Source organism: Electrona antarctica (assembly GCF_951216825.1).
Source record: "Electrona antarctica genome assembly, chromosome: 2".
Classification (NCBI taxonomy): Eukaryota; Metazoa; Chordata; class Actinopteri; order Myctophiformes; family Myctophidae; genus Electrona; species Electrona antarctica.
Window position 1 is genome coordinate 48,859,181 of NC_136807.1, and position 18,616 is coordinate 48,877,796.

Here is an 18,616-nt window from a genome sequence, read left to right on the forward strand (position 1 = left end):
TAAATATTTTAGATATTTTTTTAGACACGTTTTTTGGACCCCACAAACACAATTTTTTTTTTTTTTTTACAAAAACTACTTAGTCTGACTCACTTTTTCACGCTGGATTTAATGGAATTGGTCCCGTGGAAAAAAAAATTGTTGTTATTGTTCTAGCCTCTCTAAGGCCTCTAAGTCAAAATCCATTGGATATTAGAGGCCCATCTTTTAGTATGTTATATAGCTTGTCAGGACGAACAATCTGATATGTGTTTCTCCAAACACGGTCATGTGGTTCAGAAAACTAGGGTTAGACTTTGACGCGCGATAGCTCCTCCCACAAAGGTCGAAAATGGGCGTGCTTTACATCCACGCATAGCTATCAATCTGACGAACGCGCCAATATGTGTCTCCCCGCGCACGGACGTGTGGTTCTCAAAATTAGGATTAGCATTTCATCATTCAATACACTGTAAGGTTTATCATGTCTCTAAGGCTTGTGGATTACAGGTCAGAGTTGGACTCTTGCTACGGGTGTCGCACGAGAATGGCGGACCTATCGGAGCGTAGATCTTGGAGAGCTGTACGCGCCCATGTGAATTACTTGGCTGACGGACCTATTGTTCCCGAGCTATCGCGCGTTGAAAACGAACCCTAACGCTAGCCAATTAAGAGAACCGTAAGTCTGTGTGCTGGGAAACACCGTCGAAGGCCGGTGGGGGCAATTCCTGCTAGGACTGGCAGGTAGGGCACAGGGGTCGGCTTCAGGCAGCCAGTTAGGATCCGAAGAGCATTATTGATGACAGGGTCAACCTTCCTCACGTGTGGGGTGTACAGTACACTACAGAGGCTCTATACATCTACGGCATAGGCGACAACCTCAGTCCTCTTGGCATTCAGCCGGATGGTGTACAGTACAGGACTGTTCAGTACAGTGCTAAACTGAGGAATCCTTGTTGTTCCCTTCCTTACACTCCTCTACACCCAGCAGCACAATATTGTGGCCTTGCTATGCATCCCATCTGTAATACTTTATAAATATACCCCTAATGCATTCAATGCGTTCAATCCCCGGCCGGGTCATACCAAAGACCCAGTGCCTCCCTGCTTGGCACTCAGCATCAAGGGTTGGATTGGGGGTAAGTCCCTGTGACATACTAGTGTCATGTCCAGGGGGTGTACATCAAGCTGCCTCACGCTACAGAAACAGGAGATAGGCTCCTGCCCTATGGGCCTCATGGCTCATCAAGGCTACTTACTTATATTTATACTCATAATGCTTTATAACTATAATAAATAATTATAAAGCATTTTATAATGACTTAAGATCATCACATATCATTATTATTACTGGTCACTCGCACTAAATTTCATTATTCATAGTTGTAATACATATTATAAACATTTATAAAGCTTTATAATCACTGTTATAATGCATATAGGGTGACTGCAGAGTTCAAAAGTTCATTACAATATCTATGACAACCTAGCATCCACAACATCCAACATCAAAATCATTATACAATTGCATATGGTAACTTGCAATGGGCCTCGATTTAGAAGAGAAGCAACAGTGCCCATGTACTTGTCTTACTTCAGTAGAGAGCAGTGGTCATCAAAGGTTCTTAATGGCCTTAAATTGTCACTTTAGAGATGTGCAGCCTATACACATGTACTGTATGTTGAGAGAGAAAACCATGCAATTTTTTCCAAGACATTCTGCATGCAGCAGCATCCACTCTTAAATCCCTAGACTCTGTTTATCGATTCGATTTATTACAGGTGATAGCTATGGTACTCACCATTGTATCTTATATACCAAGGTTGGATGGTCCTCCCTGACAGAGAGACGATAACTGCATTGGCACCTGTTCTTGTATAAAGTCATGCTTGGAGATTGTCCTAAATACATCATTTCTGAAATGGGACTCTGAACCCTATCACACCAGATCAAGAAATGTCCCCAAAAGTTAACTCTGAACTTGGTAGATCTGCTTTTGGCCTCTGTGGCCCTAATACATGGAATCACCTGCAAACTACATTACAATTGACCACATTGGTACCCCTGGGTCGTTTTAAAACCTTGGTGAGCATACTAGCATACTATTACTCGACACTGAGAAAGATCACACCCGTGTGAAGTAAGTGGTGCAACTCCGTGTGGGGTGGGGGGAGTTCCAGACAAACAGGAACGCACCCAGGGTGAGGGTGACAGAGTTACCGTGTGGGGGTCTCTCTACTGTACCCACTACTGTACTGGCACACCTGAAATCACCATATATACAGTTAATATGTGCGTGTGTGTTTGTGCGCATGTTAGGTTGCGCACAGGTGGTGAAAAAAAACCCATGCTGTTTTCATGCTCAGACGCACCCAGGCAGGCAGGCACCCACACACACTCACTTAAGGAAGTGGTTTGCACCACTAATGAGTTAAATTACTGTAATCGAGAATAAAAAAAAACTTGAATGAATTAATGAATTTTATGGCCAAAAACAGACAACTCAGCTATGTTGCAAAACAAGGAGTTTTCAGTACAATAAAACATTGAGAACCCATTGGAGAAGAACGCTATTAAGAACATCTAAAGTTACATCAATATTAAAAATGCAGATTACAAAAACACAGAAAATAGATGGACATATGTATGTTACTGTCGTCGCAAAAATAGCCGATCTACAAGCTCAAAACGTGACATTGTGACGCGTTTTGAGCTTGTAGATCATCTATTTTTACTATATTTGAATTGAAATCCTGAAAAGTAAAAGCTAATACATTGGACATGAAGACAATGTATTACTAGTCATTAAGCTACTAATTTATAGATTGAAGTATTTAGTAGGATTTCAAAGTCAAGAAATTACAAATAGGTTATTAAAAAGCAAGGCAGTTTTATTTGTATAGCACATTTCAACAAGGGAATTCAACATGCTTTACACAGATCAACAAGCAAAGGTAGTACTATTGATGCTCCAAATGAGTCAAGGATGCATTTCTCCCTGTATAATAGGCCTACAAATAGCCATCTCCTTTTTAAAAAGGTAAATAAATGTAATAGCTCTACAATAATGAAATTACGACCGATATCCGAGCTACGATTAATCACAGGGTCATATTTGCCGATACAGATTCTGACTGATTCCGATATTATACAGAATACCACAATGGAAACAAGCCATGGCCCTATAGGGGCTTAGCCCAAAGCCTGTTAAGTATTCAATCAATAAATATACAGTGAGGACCTTTAGTCGTAGGCTCACCTTCCATCCGAGAATGAACACAGAGCAGTATACACTCTCCTTTCTGCCTGCTTATGGTCCTGTGTCTGAAGTCTATGGTCTTGTTGTGATTATGTCCAGTTGTGTCCAATGTGTTTTTCTGTTGTTTATTTTTTACATTTTACATTATGCTGCTGTTTGTATTGTAGAGAGATTTGTATTGTAGAGACAGGCCTAAACATTCTCCCCCTCCTCCCCCCACACACAGGAACAGTTGACATAATGTCAAAACTGTAATAATTTTGGAAATATTAAAATTTGAAATTGACATTATGCTGAACGAATGCAACGGGAGCACGTCTGACCCAACACTGCAGCAAATTGCCAAAAACAGCAAGCATAAATGAAAACTGAACTGACATGTGTAGATCGGAGATCCATCTGCATCTATGAGGAAAAGGGGGTATATTCAAACGTTTTGAACGTTTTCGAAACCTTGCATGGTTTCCTCCGGCATCGGTGTATAAATGTGTGTGTGAATGTAATGCACAATCTATGTAAAGCACCTTGGATAAAGGCGCTATATAAGTACCATTTTAAAAATGAGACAGCCAAAAAGTAAAATGACATTTACAACAGGTCTTTCTGGAAAAACCTTCAAACACCGCTTCATGTCATTGCGCTTGTGTGTAGTGTACACAGTCCGTTCAGCGCAGGACGTTCCTGAGCCGTGCGCACGTTAGGGGTGCCCCCAGTCAAACAATACCGTGAAAAAAAGCAAATAAAATAATCCACTCCAAAAGGAGAAAAAAAGCAAATAAAATAATCCACTGGTCAACCTTGTATACATCCCAGGCAATATGTAGTCTCATATCGCAGTGTCCTCCTCGTCGTCGTCATCGTCCGAGCTTTCTGGTTGACACTCTCTTTCCTCCTCCATCTCTGCCTCCTGTTCTTCCAACAGTTGGAGACTTGGCCCCAGAATGGCCTTGTAGGCTCTCCCTGCAATCTGCTGCTTGAGTTTAAGGTCCTCCAATCTTCTCTTGAGCAGACAGATTAGGCCCCTCGAACCCTCCTCGGTCAATACATTTGGAAAAGCTAGAATATATACACAAGAACATTAATGGAATTCAATTCAAACCACACATGTTAAAATGAACGGTAACGAAAAACCAACATGTCTCTCACTTGGACAATTTCATAAAAAGACAGATGGAGTTGTACTTACTTCCCGTCTGTGACAAGACAGTTCCCATCTGTGTTTGCACTTTTGCTACAGAGTCCTTTAAGAAGGCACAGTGTTGCATCATCTCCTTTACCAGAATCTGCTTTTCCTCTGCCAGTCGTGACAGAAGCATCACCTGGTCAAAAAGCTGTTTCTTGCAGAGGATGTTGACACCATCTGTGATGATATGAAAACATTGAATTATTAATTATAAATAAATACAAAAAGTCATCTCAAACGAGCTCACAAAGTCTAATAGAGATACCGGTATTATAATAAACACCTGTGTTCTGTTCCTGCCATGGCCATATCATGCTCTCCACAGCTTTGTTGGACAGTTTCTGCACAACAGTGCTTATATCCACAGGGGTTGCATCAGGTTGTTGGTTGTACCTATAATGTAAAATATTAATACCAGGCAGGGTGAAGTGTTGAGAATGAAGATTAAGCCAGAACAGCATACAGATCAACAAGCCTCCTGGCCTGTTCCCCAAACCCAATCTAATGTGCTATACTGTAAATACCTGGTCATAAAAGGATATATTCTAAAGATGAGACAAATACACTTCGCTGACAGAGTGATAGTAAGCATGGAGGACCACTGTGGTCTAGTCAGCAAGCTCTCTCACCAATGTGCCATTTCAGACTGGACTATTGAATGGAAGGCAGAGAAATACACCAATATATTTGGCAATCGATTTAGGATTCGAAAATATCTATTACATACCTCTGGACATCATCCAACAAGCGTTTCTTCTCCTGGCCAATCTTCTGGGTGATTTTCTGACGCCTTTTGTTGCGATCTGCAAGATAGTATTACAAAAAGCTGTGATTTGGGCTCTGTCCAGTAAATGAATGAAATGTATTATGTATAGTTATAGTTTTACAGGCAATGTAAGTTTTGCCCTCTTGATTAATTGGTTTGCAATTTAATTGCTGTGTAACGAACAAAACTGACATACTGCAAGAGCCAGCAAAATAATTTCACAATACATACCATTCTGTCTGTAGAGGTAGTGTTTCTTCTGACAGATGCTCACAAAAAGCGAGTCAATGGAGAGCTGCAAACAATGCATCTCTGATGACACAGAACTGGCTGCTGCACTTCCTAAGAAACAAAAAAGTGTTCACACAAGTTCTAAAAATGTACTCATTGTCAGCCGTCAGATTGATTCTTCCCCACACACATTGATGCGTGTTGTCCATGTGAGGACATTGTTCTTACCGGTACTGGCCCACTGCTTCACATCAATGACCCACTGTTGCAGCATGTCATCTGTGCACTTAAACTGTTCCTGCAGCTTCCCGAGTCCCTCCGTTACCTCCAAAGTCTTCTCGACAGTCTGCAAAATTGCAATACAGAACACTGTAATTTACAAATGTGTTCATGAAATAGCATTTGAAGTTGAATCATGATCAGAGTTACACATTACGTTTTTTTAACAAAAGAACATACCTTTTTGTATCTGGAAGACAAAGCGGAGTGTAGGCCAATGGCTTTACGGAGATTCCACCCCATGGCATGGACCGCAAGCATGTCAGTTCTTACTGTAACACAAATCCAAATAAGATTGTTGAAAATGTTTAGTGTACCTTTGCAGGCTAAAAGTAGCAGGGGGTTAAATAAGCTTACAAACCTGACTTCATCATATACTTGGTGGTCAGGGCACATCTGGACAGGAAACTGTTGACCTGCTCAACCTCTTCACCGAGAGTGGTCCCAACTCCCTCCTGGTTCCTCGCATTCCACTGGATCTATAGGAAGTATGAACAGTGTGGCCAGACGCATGGTCAATATTGATGCATAGCCATAGGTTACTATGGTTATATAGTTTGGGTCAGTTCAGACCATTGTTCTGTGGCTAACATTGCCATGCATTGTGACAATCTAATTTACATCATCAAGCAGTATGACGCATCACCTCGCATTTTGTAGTGTGTGCTTTAGCATGCATGACAGACAAGCACGGTTTCATGCTCAGAAGGGGTTGAAGATGGGCCAGGTTCTCCGACACCTTCGCCAGGTAAGGTACGTATCTGCAGGTCACATCCATGGCCAAGAATGTGGCACTCTTGTACTCTTGCTGGAGAAACATCGGGTAGGCAAAGATTTCTCCTCTGTACATATTCAGACCTTTGGAGGGGAGGGGTGATTAGGAGCATATTATTGTGCTTTAGATAATCATGATATCTTTTTGTATGTTCAATTTATCATCAATACTAATACTAACCTCTAAGAAGGAATCCGTGCCTACAAACGGCAACTTCAATGCCTTCTTCGTCCAACCTGTTGGCCTGCTTGGACGTCTCCCTAGCAGCTCTCCAGTGCGAATTCCCACACGTCGCTTTTCCCGCAGTCTACCAAAGCACATAGTTAGAATATACAGTATTAATAGTTAGACAATAGATAGCAGGGCTCAATACTGAAACATACAGTCAAGACTTTTTTTTGGCTGAGCCATGTTTCACTTGTTTAAAACTTACACTTGTTACAACTCCTCTGACCTCCTCAACAAAAGTTGACACCTCAGAGTCTTTTGCCAAGAACAAGCCATCAAAGAACCCTGGCTCTTCACTCCTACATACACACATTTTCAAAACAAGGTCACAAAGTAACAGTTATTACATTCAACAGCTGAAGTGTCATCTTAAATAAATAAAAAACATTACGATAGTGTTTATAGGAAAGACAAACTAACTGTTTTTTTTGCTGGAACCTGTACAGTTTTCTGTTGCCATCAACTGAAACAGCCAGCATGTCCGGGGTGCAAGCAGGACAGACAAAGCGTTGTTCATCTCCGTGAAGCTGGTTCTCAACAGACTTGCAGTACATATACTGCAGAAAGCTTGTCTGAAAAGAACCTGCATTCACTTTGCCAGTCTGAAAAGATATCATAATTAATATGACTGCTACATAAATAAAATTAAATAAACTGGCTTAACGACATGACAAACTAATTACTCACTCTTCCAAACTGCTTTGTCCTCTGGTCCAACATGGTTGTGAAGGCTTGTCTAGACAACGCTGGAGCTGATGTCTTCATTGCCTCAAAGGAGTGGAAGACATCCTGGTGGAATAGTGTCTGGGCTTGCATGGTTCCAGGCCAGTAGCCACTTCTGACAAAGTCCCTGACCTCCGGAGACCACTGCTTAGAGCACTGTTTGCACGACAGCACTGGGAGGCGAAGATCATAGCGGCCTGAGAGTAAATGAGACATAGCAAGGAACTTAAGTAATGTCTATTAAACACATACGGTGTGTGCATCTACATAGATGAAGACTTAAATTCCTACCATTTATGGAAACCAGTATGATGGCTCTACCAGCTGAGACTGAAACATCAAACGTGTCACAGGTGCATATCTTTCCAGGATATGCTGTTGGCAGCAAACAATCTGAAGGGGCAAAGGACAATCAGGATGAAATGTTTGGGTTGTGTGAAGGTACTGGGATAACAGGTTATAATGAGCCAATGTTGTCTGTTAATTGAAAAAGAGACCTTGTTCACAGATGATGTATTTCCCATCACTGAGATTCACCGACTCTGTTGGGGGAATGTATTTATAATAACCACACATGGTGGTTTGCCTATTGTGCAGAGTGTGACGTTCATGTACCAAACGATCACACTCTGCACAAAACGACTCTGAAGGCATACATTCCCCACAACGGATGACAGCTTCTCTCAAGTGACAGTGTTGACACGTCCTCTCCACGATGTTCTCCGCTGACAACACGTTGTCCACATTGTGGTCTCTTGCCTGTTGCCAGCCTAGTTGGACATCTTTCTGCCTTTGACTCCAAGTGTGAGACTGTGTTGGCTGCTCTACACAATCATACGCAGTGTCCTGAAGAAGCTCTTCGAGCATCTGCCTATTAAAATCTTCAGGGAGAGAAACACAAGAAAAATAAAACATCACTGCCATAGTCTTCTTTGAGGAATTTATTTTAAGTACATTTATACTTACCAGGTTCTTGGTAACCGAGCCATGGTGTTGACACAGATGGTGTAGTGGACGTAGATGGTGTAGTGGATGTACCAACTGGAGAAACAGCAACCACATTAGACCAAATATGTTCAAACTCTTTGCCAGCATAAATCAAAACAATAACAGACACTATCAAATGATTACCCTATACATACTCCAACCACTTCAATCCATCAAAATCACTCTCCATAGATGGAGACTAACCATAAGATGAAGCCTTTCTCCTGCGTTTGCTGGTTTTTACACGAATCCCATCAGCATCCCTCATCGACCAGCTAACTTCAGGCTTCTGAGTTGTCGCTGTAGCTTGGCTGGTAGCTTGGCCTTTAGCTCTCTATACGGAGATGTCATGAAATGTAGAGAAATGGGCATCAACTAACTGGAGTTAAAATTATTTCACATGCATGTACAACGAGAATGTACTTACCTCCGTCTCAACAAACGCATCCGCAACCTCAGCAAGCGCTTCCAGTCTCTCCTTGGCGGACAATGGCTCGCTCTTTCTGCGTGTCGACATTTTACTGAAACAAAAATATTGGGAACAGTCAGCAACCAAACAGATATAAATACACAGACAAAACATGTGAAATTTCTCTCGTTTGTTTTGTCCACTCCCTATGGAGCATTTATGGATATGGGCCTTAACAGGACCTTATTACCTACAAATGTCTGTACAGGGACCTAAATTGATAGCAGTCAGGAGGATGAGGCTAGTCATCGAGACAGAACTCCCTGGAAAAAAGCTTGTGCTGTGGTAACCAACACAAAGCTGGCATCAATCAGTAGGACATCACATTCTCAGAAGTTGAAGCCGTTTTAAAGGACCCACTTTTAGGCCAGTGCAACAGAGCATGCTTGCACTGGCCTTCCTTTTAGTCCCCTTCAGCCTATCCCAGTGTTGATTGTCAATTTAGTATAGGCCCTACCTGTGTGTGCCATCTGTTATCCCTGTGTCTATTTAAACCCCGCATTTGCATTGTATTCTTGTTGGTTTCTAGCTCCCTGGTGAGTGAGTCTGTCCTGTATTCGGAAAGTCCTGTTATTTACCCGTTTTCCCATTTATGGAAGTTCCTGTGTTTTGTTAAGACATCCTTCTAAGTTTACTTGTTCTGCCTGCTGTCGCTTTTGGGTCCAACATACTCATTCGTAACAGATAAAGCCCTTTGAATGAAGGTGTGTGTGTGCGTGTGCGTGCGTTTTCCATATTTCTCCTTACCTTAATTCTCTTCCCTTCCCTTCCCTTCCCTTCCCTTCTCTTCTCTTCTCTTCTCTTCTCTTCTCCTCCTCCTCTTCTTTTCTTCTCTTCTCTTCTCTTCTCTTCTCTTCTGTGAAAATGAACGGTAGATATATTGGGAACAGTCAGTATAAATACACAGACAAAACATGTGAAATTTCTCTCGTTTGTTTTGTCCACTCCCTATGGAGCATTTATGGATATGGGCCTTAACAGGACCTTATTACCTACACATGTCTGTACAGGGACCAAAATTGATAGCAGTCAGGAGGATGAGGCTAGTCATCGAGACAGAACTCCCTGGAAAAAAGCTTGTGCTGTGGTAACCAACACAAAGCTGGCATCAATCAGTAGGACATCCCAGACTTACCTCTGGAATCTGGACGTAGACAGATGCTGGTGTGGGAAGCACTAAGGAGATGGTCAGATGTCTGGAGAATTAGGATGACTGGAGACTCCAATGACGGGCTTGTCTGGAAAGAAGACACACAGACACAGAATTACCATACATAACTACTACACCATACTGTATTCCTAACTACTCCAGCACGTAAATGCAGAGCTAACCATGCTCATGAACACAGCAGAAAACAGCTTTTACCATGTATTTTTCTACCTCTATTGCCAACTTTATTCTATTGTATTTGTTTTAATACAATGACTCTTTAGATTTACCATAAGCAATGTCAACATACGGTAATACACCACATGCATAGAAACCGTAATCGAGGATCATAGCCTATAGGTAAACCAAGAACGTATCAGTACAAAGGTTGAATATAGATAATAATAAAAGTACATTGAAACTATAACCCGGGGCCTATAAATCCTATAGAGCCATGGCCTAATACGCAAGCAGCACCGTATAGCCTACACTATTGATTGATTGAAATATATATTAACAGTTTGCAGAATTACAGTACATTTCGAGCACAAACTCAATACAAAGACTGTTAACTGTGAGTGGACGACCCAATTAAGCATTACACTTGTTTACAAGAGGGTTCATCAAAACATTTAGAGACGTACAAATAGACACTTCTATATAGTCAAAGAACAGAACAGGAATTCATCATAAGGGAGGTAAAAATGCTAACAACAACAATAGCATGCTAACGAGCTCTGTAAATAGTAGTTAGTAGCTAGCTTAGCCTAATATTTAGACTCCCGTAGACGCATTCATCGATTCTGCTTGAAAACGAATATATTTAGAATACGAGTCTAAATCTTAGGCTAGCTAGCTACTAACTACTATTTACAGAGATCGTTAGCATGCTATTGTTGTTGTTAGCATTGCCTTTAACTATGGACCACTGCTAGCAGCTAACATGCTACTAACACTGAAAAAACATTTATACAGTTGTGATTTATAGCAACAAATCTTACCTTGGCTCGAATATTCACCTGTACAATAAACAGACTGGCTGGTAGTGGGTACTATAGGCTGTGGCTAGGCTAAGTAAGCAAAGTCTGAGGACAACCATTCACGACAACAAAAACAACGCAATGAATGTTATTATGCAAAAACATTAGGATTAGCCTGGCAGCAAAAACACTTCCGGTTCCGGTTCCGGTAAACATTTTTCTTTTAAATAAATACAATCCAGAGTGATTTACAGTAAGCAAGAACAACACCTGGTACATCTAATACATAGAAATAGTCATCAAACATCATCAGTAGCGATTAAAATATGATTTTATTGAGTATTGTTTAAAATATCGCAAACGTACGAGTCCAAATAGGTGATTATGCACGGGACCAGGGCACTTCCGGTCAAAAATAATATCAAAAAGAATGATTCTTATTAATGAATATAATAATAACACTCCATAGCGATTTGCAGTAAGCAAGAACAACACCTGGGACATCAAATACATAGAAATAGTCATCAATAAATCATCAGTAGCGAGATTTGATATTGTTTAATATCGCAAACGAATCGACACGAGCAACGTATAGAAGTGAACGGGGAGGAAATCTAGTAGATATACACGGATTGTCCTCGTGACGTCACCGACGAGAAACGTATAGAAGTGAACGGGGAGGAAATCAAGTAAATATACACGGAATGTCGGGGAATCTAGTGTCATATGCACGCATTTGCTGTGTGCCAATCCGTGCTATTTCACCGTATTTGGGGGAGACCGGGTTGGTTTTTTGGTAGTCTCTTTCCAGTCGTCAGGTATAGCTTTCTTTTTGTTTTCTTATAATCTGGTTAAATCCAATGGGTTTACCGCCTGGCATATAGTCCCTGGACCAGCTGACATAGGGGGCATCCCTGTAGGTTTTCTCTATGATTGACCACCTTTATTTTAGGCGGTCCTGAAATGTAATCGCTCTCTTCATTATTTTGATGAGTGCGTATTAATGAGTGGGTATCGCCCTAATTCTGCTGTGCAATTTACAACAATTTAGCAGACATTTAATCCAGAGCGATTTACATTAGGCAAGAACTAAAAGCATGGGGATACATCACATATATAAAATGCATTTATCAAGCATTGCTTGTTGTTTTTCATTCTGTGTGCAGCGTCCACACACACAGAGGTTAGCCCTTGAGATGCAGCTTCTCATTTTAGGGGGGGTCCTTTTACACATACATAGGCCTACATCAATGCATACACGCACGCACGCACACACACACACACACACACACACACACACACACACACACACACACACACACACACACACACACACACACACACACACACACACACACACACACACACACACACACACACACACACACTCATTTGTTCATATCACGCTGACCCATTCGTTTTGGGATATGTATCCCGGTGGTCATCATTAAAAAAATAAATTTCTTTAAGGTCCCATGAGTTATGTTTATTGGACTTTAGATAACCTTTGAACTCAGTACGGGGCATCAAATGGGAGATTGGACTAACTTTTATTGCAGATTAACTCCTGGTGACTGGATTCAGGAGTTGTGCAGCTGTACAATGACAGCGTCCTGCTATGTTTTCTGCAATGTCCTGTAAACGCTTGTGTATGTATTACTCTGATAACAATTCTTACAATAAATTCTGATCCCCTCCCCTAGTAAAACATGCTCAACCTGCGCTTTGAGAAGCCACTGATACTAGACATGTCTATTAGATTTAAACCAAAACTCTAGACTTGCTTGGTACAGAAGAGTCTCATTCCGCACCCATTCCAGGACGATGAAGTGTGAACAACTGCTGGTTTTGGTGTGAAGCATCTTGTTGAGTTCAATACAATGAAACAATGCCTCCCCTTTCTATGTATGTGATGTATTGCCATGCTTTTTGTAAATTTAATGTAAATCGCTCTGGATTAAGAGTGTCTGCTAAACGCATATATTGTAATTGTAATTGTAATAGAAATGTGTGAAATGGCACTAGGGAAGAAGTATGCCTATATATATTTGTATTTTATGCAGAGTACAATGAGTACATTTGCTTTGCAGCATGGCACATAATGAAGTATGTTAGCCTGGCTAATAAGCCAGACTAATATCACACAACACTGGCAGGCTTTTCTTTTTTTTGCCAACGGCTGATTCGGTCTGGTTTATTAACCAGGCTAGAAGTATCTGGGCCTACCTGAGAAGTGTCTCCATAATCAAATATACATACAGTTTATAGAAGATTTAAACACTCTTAGTTTTCTGATCACAGTGAGTTATTTGTCCAAATTAAAATTAACCAAGTTTTCCAACAGCTGGCATTCTGTCATTGGAAGTTGGGATCAACTCCACCATCATGCTTTCCTTGAACAGGAGTGTGTTTACTGCGTTCAGAAAACATTATATTTATAGCAAAACGGATGACATAACAAAATCATAGTTTATGGTATCACGTCACCAGGAATGTCTACTAAATTGATTGTGAGTATTGTTGTTATTAGAACATAGTTTACAATATTTTAGAAGAAAAATGACAAAGGCAACACTTTGATCTGACTCTAGACAGGTGATGTTTTGAGGTTATTACTAAAAAGGAGTGCACTGCTTTCATCTTAGATATACATTCATGATAGAAAGGCACATGTGTGTTAACTGGTCAGCTCTTTGTCGCATTAAATAATATACACAGTAGTTTGTTATAACTTGTTTTAATCGAGGAGAAAACACAAGTGGCACAAGAGAGAAGAGGGCCTTTGTGTGTTGACTCTACATGGTTCTCATGTGGTGTTTAAGTCCAGCCCCTTCAGAGCGTTCAGCATCAGTCTGTGAGAGTTTACTTGAGAGAAGGAACAGCAATCTACTATCCGAGACAATAATGGCAGAAGTCGCACCAGCACCAGCTCCGTCACCGGCCAAGGCCGCCAAGAAGAAGGCACCACCCCGACCCAAGAACACCGGCCCCAGCGTCGCTGAGCTGGTCGTCAAGGCCGTGTCCGCCTCCAAGGAGCGGAGCGGTGTGTCCCTGGCTGCGGTCAAGAAGGCTCTGGCTGCCGGCGGCTACGATGTTGAGAAGAACAAGTCCCGCGCAGCAGCGGGCTTCTTAGCCAGGCTAAGATACTTCATTATGTGCCATGCTGCAAAGCAAATGTACAGAGCAAGCGATTTACATTAAATTTACAAAAAGCATGGCAATACATCACATACATAGAAAGTAGTAAATGCGTAAGCTAAGAACGTAACAGTGGAATATCTATATAATGACACTATAAACTATACGTATACTATACTATAAAGTGCTGTGACTACATACAATGCAATTCTAGTGTTGCCAAACCCAAGGCAGCAAAAAAGGCCGCTCCCAAAAAGAAGTAAACTGCCTGCTCCATCTTTATACCCACAAAAGGCTCTTTTAAGAGCCGACCACATTCTTTTATAAGAGTATACTATCCTCACTTTTTACGTCATGGTCACATGTTGGCACTGGAAGCTTATGGCTTTATATTAATACATTTTAGTATACATTTTTTTGAGTGGTGTAAACCACTCCTACAACTGGCTTTTGTGTGCAGAAAAAAATGAGCATGGTTGCTATGTTCAAAATAATTTCTGACGTAATTAAATCACACCCGGGTGAACTGGATGACCGTAGCAACCATGGTCATTTTCTCTGCACAAAAAAAGCCAGTTGTGAAATCACATCCAGGTGTGATTTCATTACGTCAGATCAGAGCTGATCAGGCTATATAATACCTTACCTTATATAATACCTCACATCGGACAAAAACTCCAGCTGAATCAACTTCATGGTCACAAATCATCACATCAGAAGACGAGTCTACCTAGCCAAAGATCTTTAACGTCAGACATTACGTCAGACCACAGCTGATCATGCTATATAAAACCTTACACCACTCAGTTCACACGGGTGTGATTTTTTGCCTTACGAGCAAAAATATGGACCCTTTCTAAAATATTCATTGCTAATATTATGTATTGCAAACATAATTTCTGCTGCTGACCTATCTATGATGCTCTCATTGCTCTGATCCAAAACAGTCATCAAGGATGAGAACATAACATCTGTCTATTGTCTAACAGTAGAATATCTGTACAATATAGTCTATATAGTATATTATACATGCTATCGAAATAACATAGTTTAGTCTTTGCATGAATTCGTCGAGGCTAGATTTGACAAAACATTAGGAAGGGTGGGGATAATTAATCACATACATATTAATATATATATTATAATATGATATAGAATATAGAGAGAGTTTTTGTTTGTGTTTGTGTGTGAGAGAGAGAACAACACTAAATGTGACCATTATCTTGACACACACACACACACACACACACACACACACACACACACACACACACACACACACACACACACACACACACACACACACACACACACACACACACACACACACACACACACACACCATGGACACTTTAATTAATACTGTACATTTTGATCATTTGCATATTGTATTGTGTAAGTTAAGGTTCTATTTGTATGTTTGATATTGTTTTCTGATATATTTTTATTTATTTTATTTTTTGCTGCATTGTATGCTTTGGCAATACTGTAGTTACTACATTCATGCCAATAAAGCTAATTAAATTGAATTGAATTGAGAGAGAGAGTGGTGGGGGGCGGGGTTAGTAACAACCACGCAGCTCGCTCTGCCTGTCGGGGTTAGTAACGCCCACGCAGCTCGCTCTGCCTGTCCTCCCTTACGTCCTCCGAACACACATAAAAGAGCAAGTCTCTGAGCTCTCAAAACACTCAGTTTTCTATCTCTAACTACAGCTGAACTCAAAATGTCAGGAAGAGGCAAGGGAGGAAATGTTGGGGAGGGTATGTTGACTGAAAGCAGAAAACGGCAGCGTGGTGCTGATGAGGAGGATGGCCAACTGGTGCCCCAAGCTAAGCGGCCGAGCGGAGCTCATCCTCTCTGCCCTGAGCCAGGCCGCGATGCCTGGGACTCCGAGTCATCTAACACTAGCGAGAGCAGTGGAATCCACGGTCCAGACGATGTGGTTTGGAGCTGCAGCAGTCAGTGTGCTGTGGACGGTGTTGGAGGCCACAGTGCTCCTGGACCCTGCAGTCCGCTAGCCCACTCTTTGGAGTCGGCTGACCCCACAGACCTGGTGTCCTACCACCAGATCAACCGCATTCTAAGGGAGGCCCACTTCCAGAGCCTGCAGAGCCCGTGGAACGTGTCTCCACAGAGCGGCCCGGTTCCATCCTGGACCGTGATGACAAACTGCACTGTTTCTCTCCAGAGAAACAGCTCTCCCCGCCCGGCTCAAAGCGCGCCGTCGGGTGGTATGTGTGTCCAGAGGAGATGCCCGGCCCGGAGCGGATCGATTACCTGCTGAAAAAAATGGACGAGGACCGTGTTTCTCCATATACATTTTCGATATTGTATTAGTTTTATTCAAAGGTCTGTTAGTTTTTGGTTAAATCAAAAAGTTAAATCAAAAAGTAAACTGCCTGCTCCATCTTTATACCCACAAAAGGCTCTTTTAAGAGCCGACCACATTATTTTATAAGAGTATACTATCCTCACTTTTTACGTCATGGTCACATGTTGGCACTGGAAGCTTATGGCTTTATATTAATACATTTTCGTATAATTTTTTTTTGCCTTATGACTCCTTTTGTTCTAAATAACACTATGAGGGGGGGGCACGCTATGAAAGGCAAAGCCATTTTATTAGTCACGTAATCAAATCAATACATTCAGTTAGAACATTTTGCAAATCCCCCCCACCCCTAATACATATTGACATCAATATTTTTGAAGCCATCAATCAATGGGCCATTTGCTTCTAATGAAAAGCATGTACACCCAGGTTGGTGTTTTTCTATATACTGTAGAAGAGTGATAAACACATCTTAGGTGACATTGCGTGAAGACTATTAGTTGTGTGGCCCAATGTTCTGCATGACTCCTTTTGTTCTAAATAACACTATGAGGGGGGGCACGCTACTATGAAAGGCAAAGCCATTTTATTTCAACAAGTCAATTAAATGTGCTTTACACAGAACATCAAGCAATGGTGTTCCAAAACTATGGAATGCACTTCCCATTACAATCAGAACTGCAGCCTCACTCCCAATATTCCGCTATAGTCTGAAAACCCACCTTTTCAGACTCCATCATGGCCCGTAGCACTTACACTACCCCCTTAGATAGCACTTTATGTAGACTTATAGATTGGTTGGATAGGGGCGGGCATATATGTTTACCGTCTAAAGGTGATCATCTCGTTTTTATTTGTACTTTATTATCACGGCCAGGGCACGCAACACATTGATTATTATTGTATCAAGGGTCGCTTGTTATTTTTGAGAGAGAGAGAGAGAGAGAGAGAGAGAGAGAGAGAGAGAGAGAGAGAGAGAGAGAGAGAGAGAGAGAGAGAGAGAGAGACATTCCCACTCCCCCTCCCCCTCTCTCTCTAACACACACACACACACACACACACACACACACACACACACACACACACACACACACACACACACACACACACACACACACACACACACACACACACACACACACACACACACACACACACACACACACACGCACACACACAGTTTAACGTAACAATTTATGTATGTCCACACACGGAAAGCATACAGGAACACAAATATTTTAGGTGCCGTAAAGGTTACATTCACAAACTCATGGATATGTCCTCATGATATAAAGGGCAGCAGAGATGACACACTTTGCCAGCCTTGCATGCCTTGTCTTTGGGCGAGCATCCCAAGTTGTCGAAACCCTCTGACAACCAGTCCGTGGGTATTTCCTAGGCTGGATCACCATAGGAAACAAAGTTCTTAGTCTTGCACTGTGGCTTGGTGTTAAAGCACTCTCTGTAGTTGTTCTCATGCATGTGCACACACACACACACACACACACACACACACACACACACACACACACACACACACACACACACACACACACACACACACACACACACACACACACACACACACACATACACACTTCCTAAATTTTGGGTCATTTTACCGTGCTCAGGTATTCAGCCATGTATATTATCTTTTTAGTGATAGATAGCATTCCATTTAGCTATGTTTTTTGGTAGTCTCTTTCCAGTCGTCAGGTATAGCTTTCTTTTTGTTTTCTTATAATCTGGTTAAATCCAATGGGTTTACCGCCTGGCATATAGTCCCTGGACCAGCTGACATAGGGGGCATCCCTGTAGGTTTTCTCTATGATTGACCACCTTTATTTTAGGCGGTCCTGAAATGTAATCGCTCTCTTCATTATTTTGATGAGTGGGTATTAATGAGTGGGTATCGCCCTAATTCTGCTGTGCAATTTACAACAATTTAGCAGACATTTAATCCAGAGCGATTTACATTAGGCAAGAACTAAAAGCATGGGGATACATCACATATATAAAATGCATTTATCAAGCATTGCTTGTTGTTTTTCATTCTGTGTGCAGCGTCCACACACACAGAGGTTAGCCCTTGAGATGCAGCTTCTCATTTTAGGGGGGGTCCTTTTACACATACA

At 41.5% G+C, this 18,616-nt stretch overlaps 2 protein-coding genes across 2 annotated transcripts; both read right to left on the reverse strand.

Moving 5' to 3' along the window:
- Positions 1-2,980: 2,980 nt before the first annotated feature.
- On the reverse strand, positions 2,981-7,490 carry LOC306916006 (uncharacterized protein). The gene is made up of 13 exons (XM_079493713.1): positions 7,389-7,490; positions 7,122-7,303; positions 6,907-7,000; positions 6,654-6,780; positions 6,345-6,556; positions 6,060-6,177; positions 5,879-5,970; positions 5,648-5,765; positions 5,420-5,530; positions 5,150-5,225; positions 4,706-4,815; positions 4,426-4,599; positions 2,981-4,295 (listed from the first exon to the last, which is right to left on the reverse strand). Exons 1-13 carry the CDS (start codon positions 7,464-7,466, stop codon positions 4,066-4,068), a joined length of 1,722 nt encoding a protein of 573 aa, XP_079349839.1. The 5' UTR covers positions 7,467-7,490; the 3' UTR covers positions 2,981-4,065.
- LOC306933790 (uncharacterized protein) lies at positions 7,471-10,338 on the reverse strand (the record flags this gene model as incomplete). The annotated part of the gene is made up of 10 exons (XM_079516111.1): positions 7,471-7,490; positions 7,538-7,621; positions 7,716-7,817; positions 7,922-8,305; positions 8,391-8,465; positions 8,616-8,745; positions 8,839-8,932; positions 9,873-9,882; positions 10,016-10,118; positions 10,321-10,338. 10 exons carry the CDS (start codon positions 10,336-10,338, stop codon positions 7,471-7,473), a joined length of 1,020 nt encoding a protein of 339 aa, XP_079372237.1.
- Positions 10,339-18,616: the final 8,278 nt, after the last annotated feature.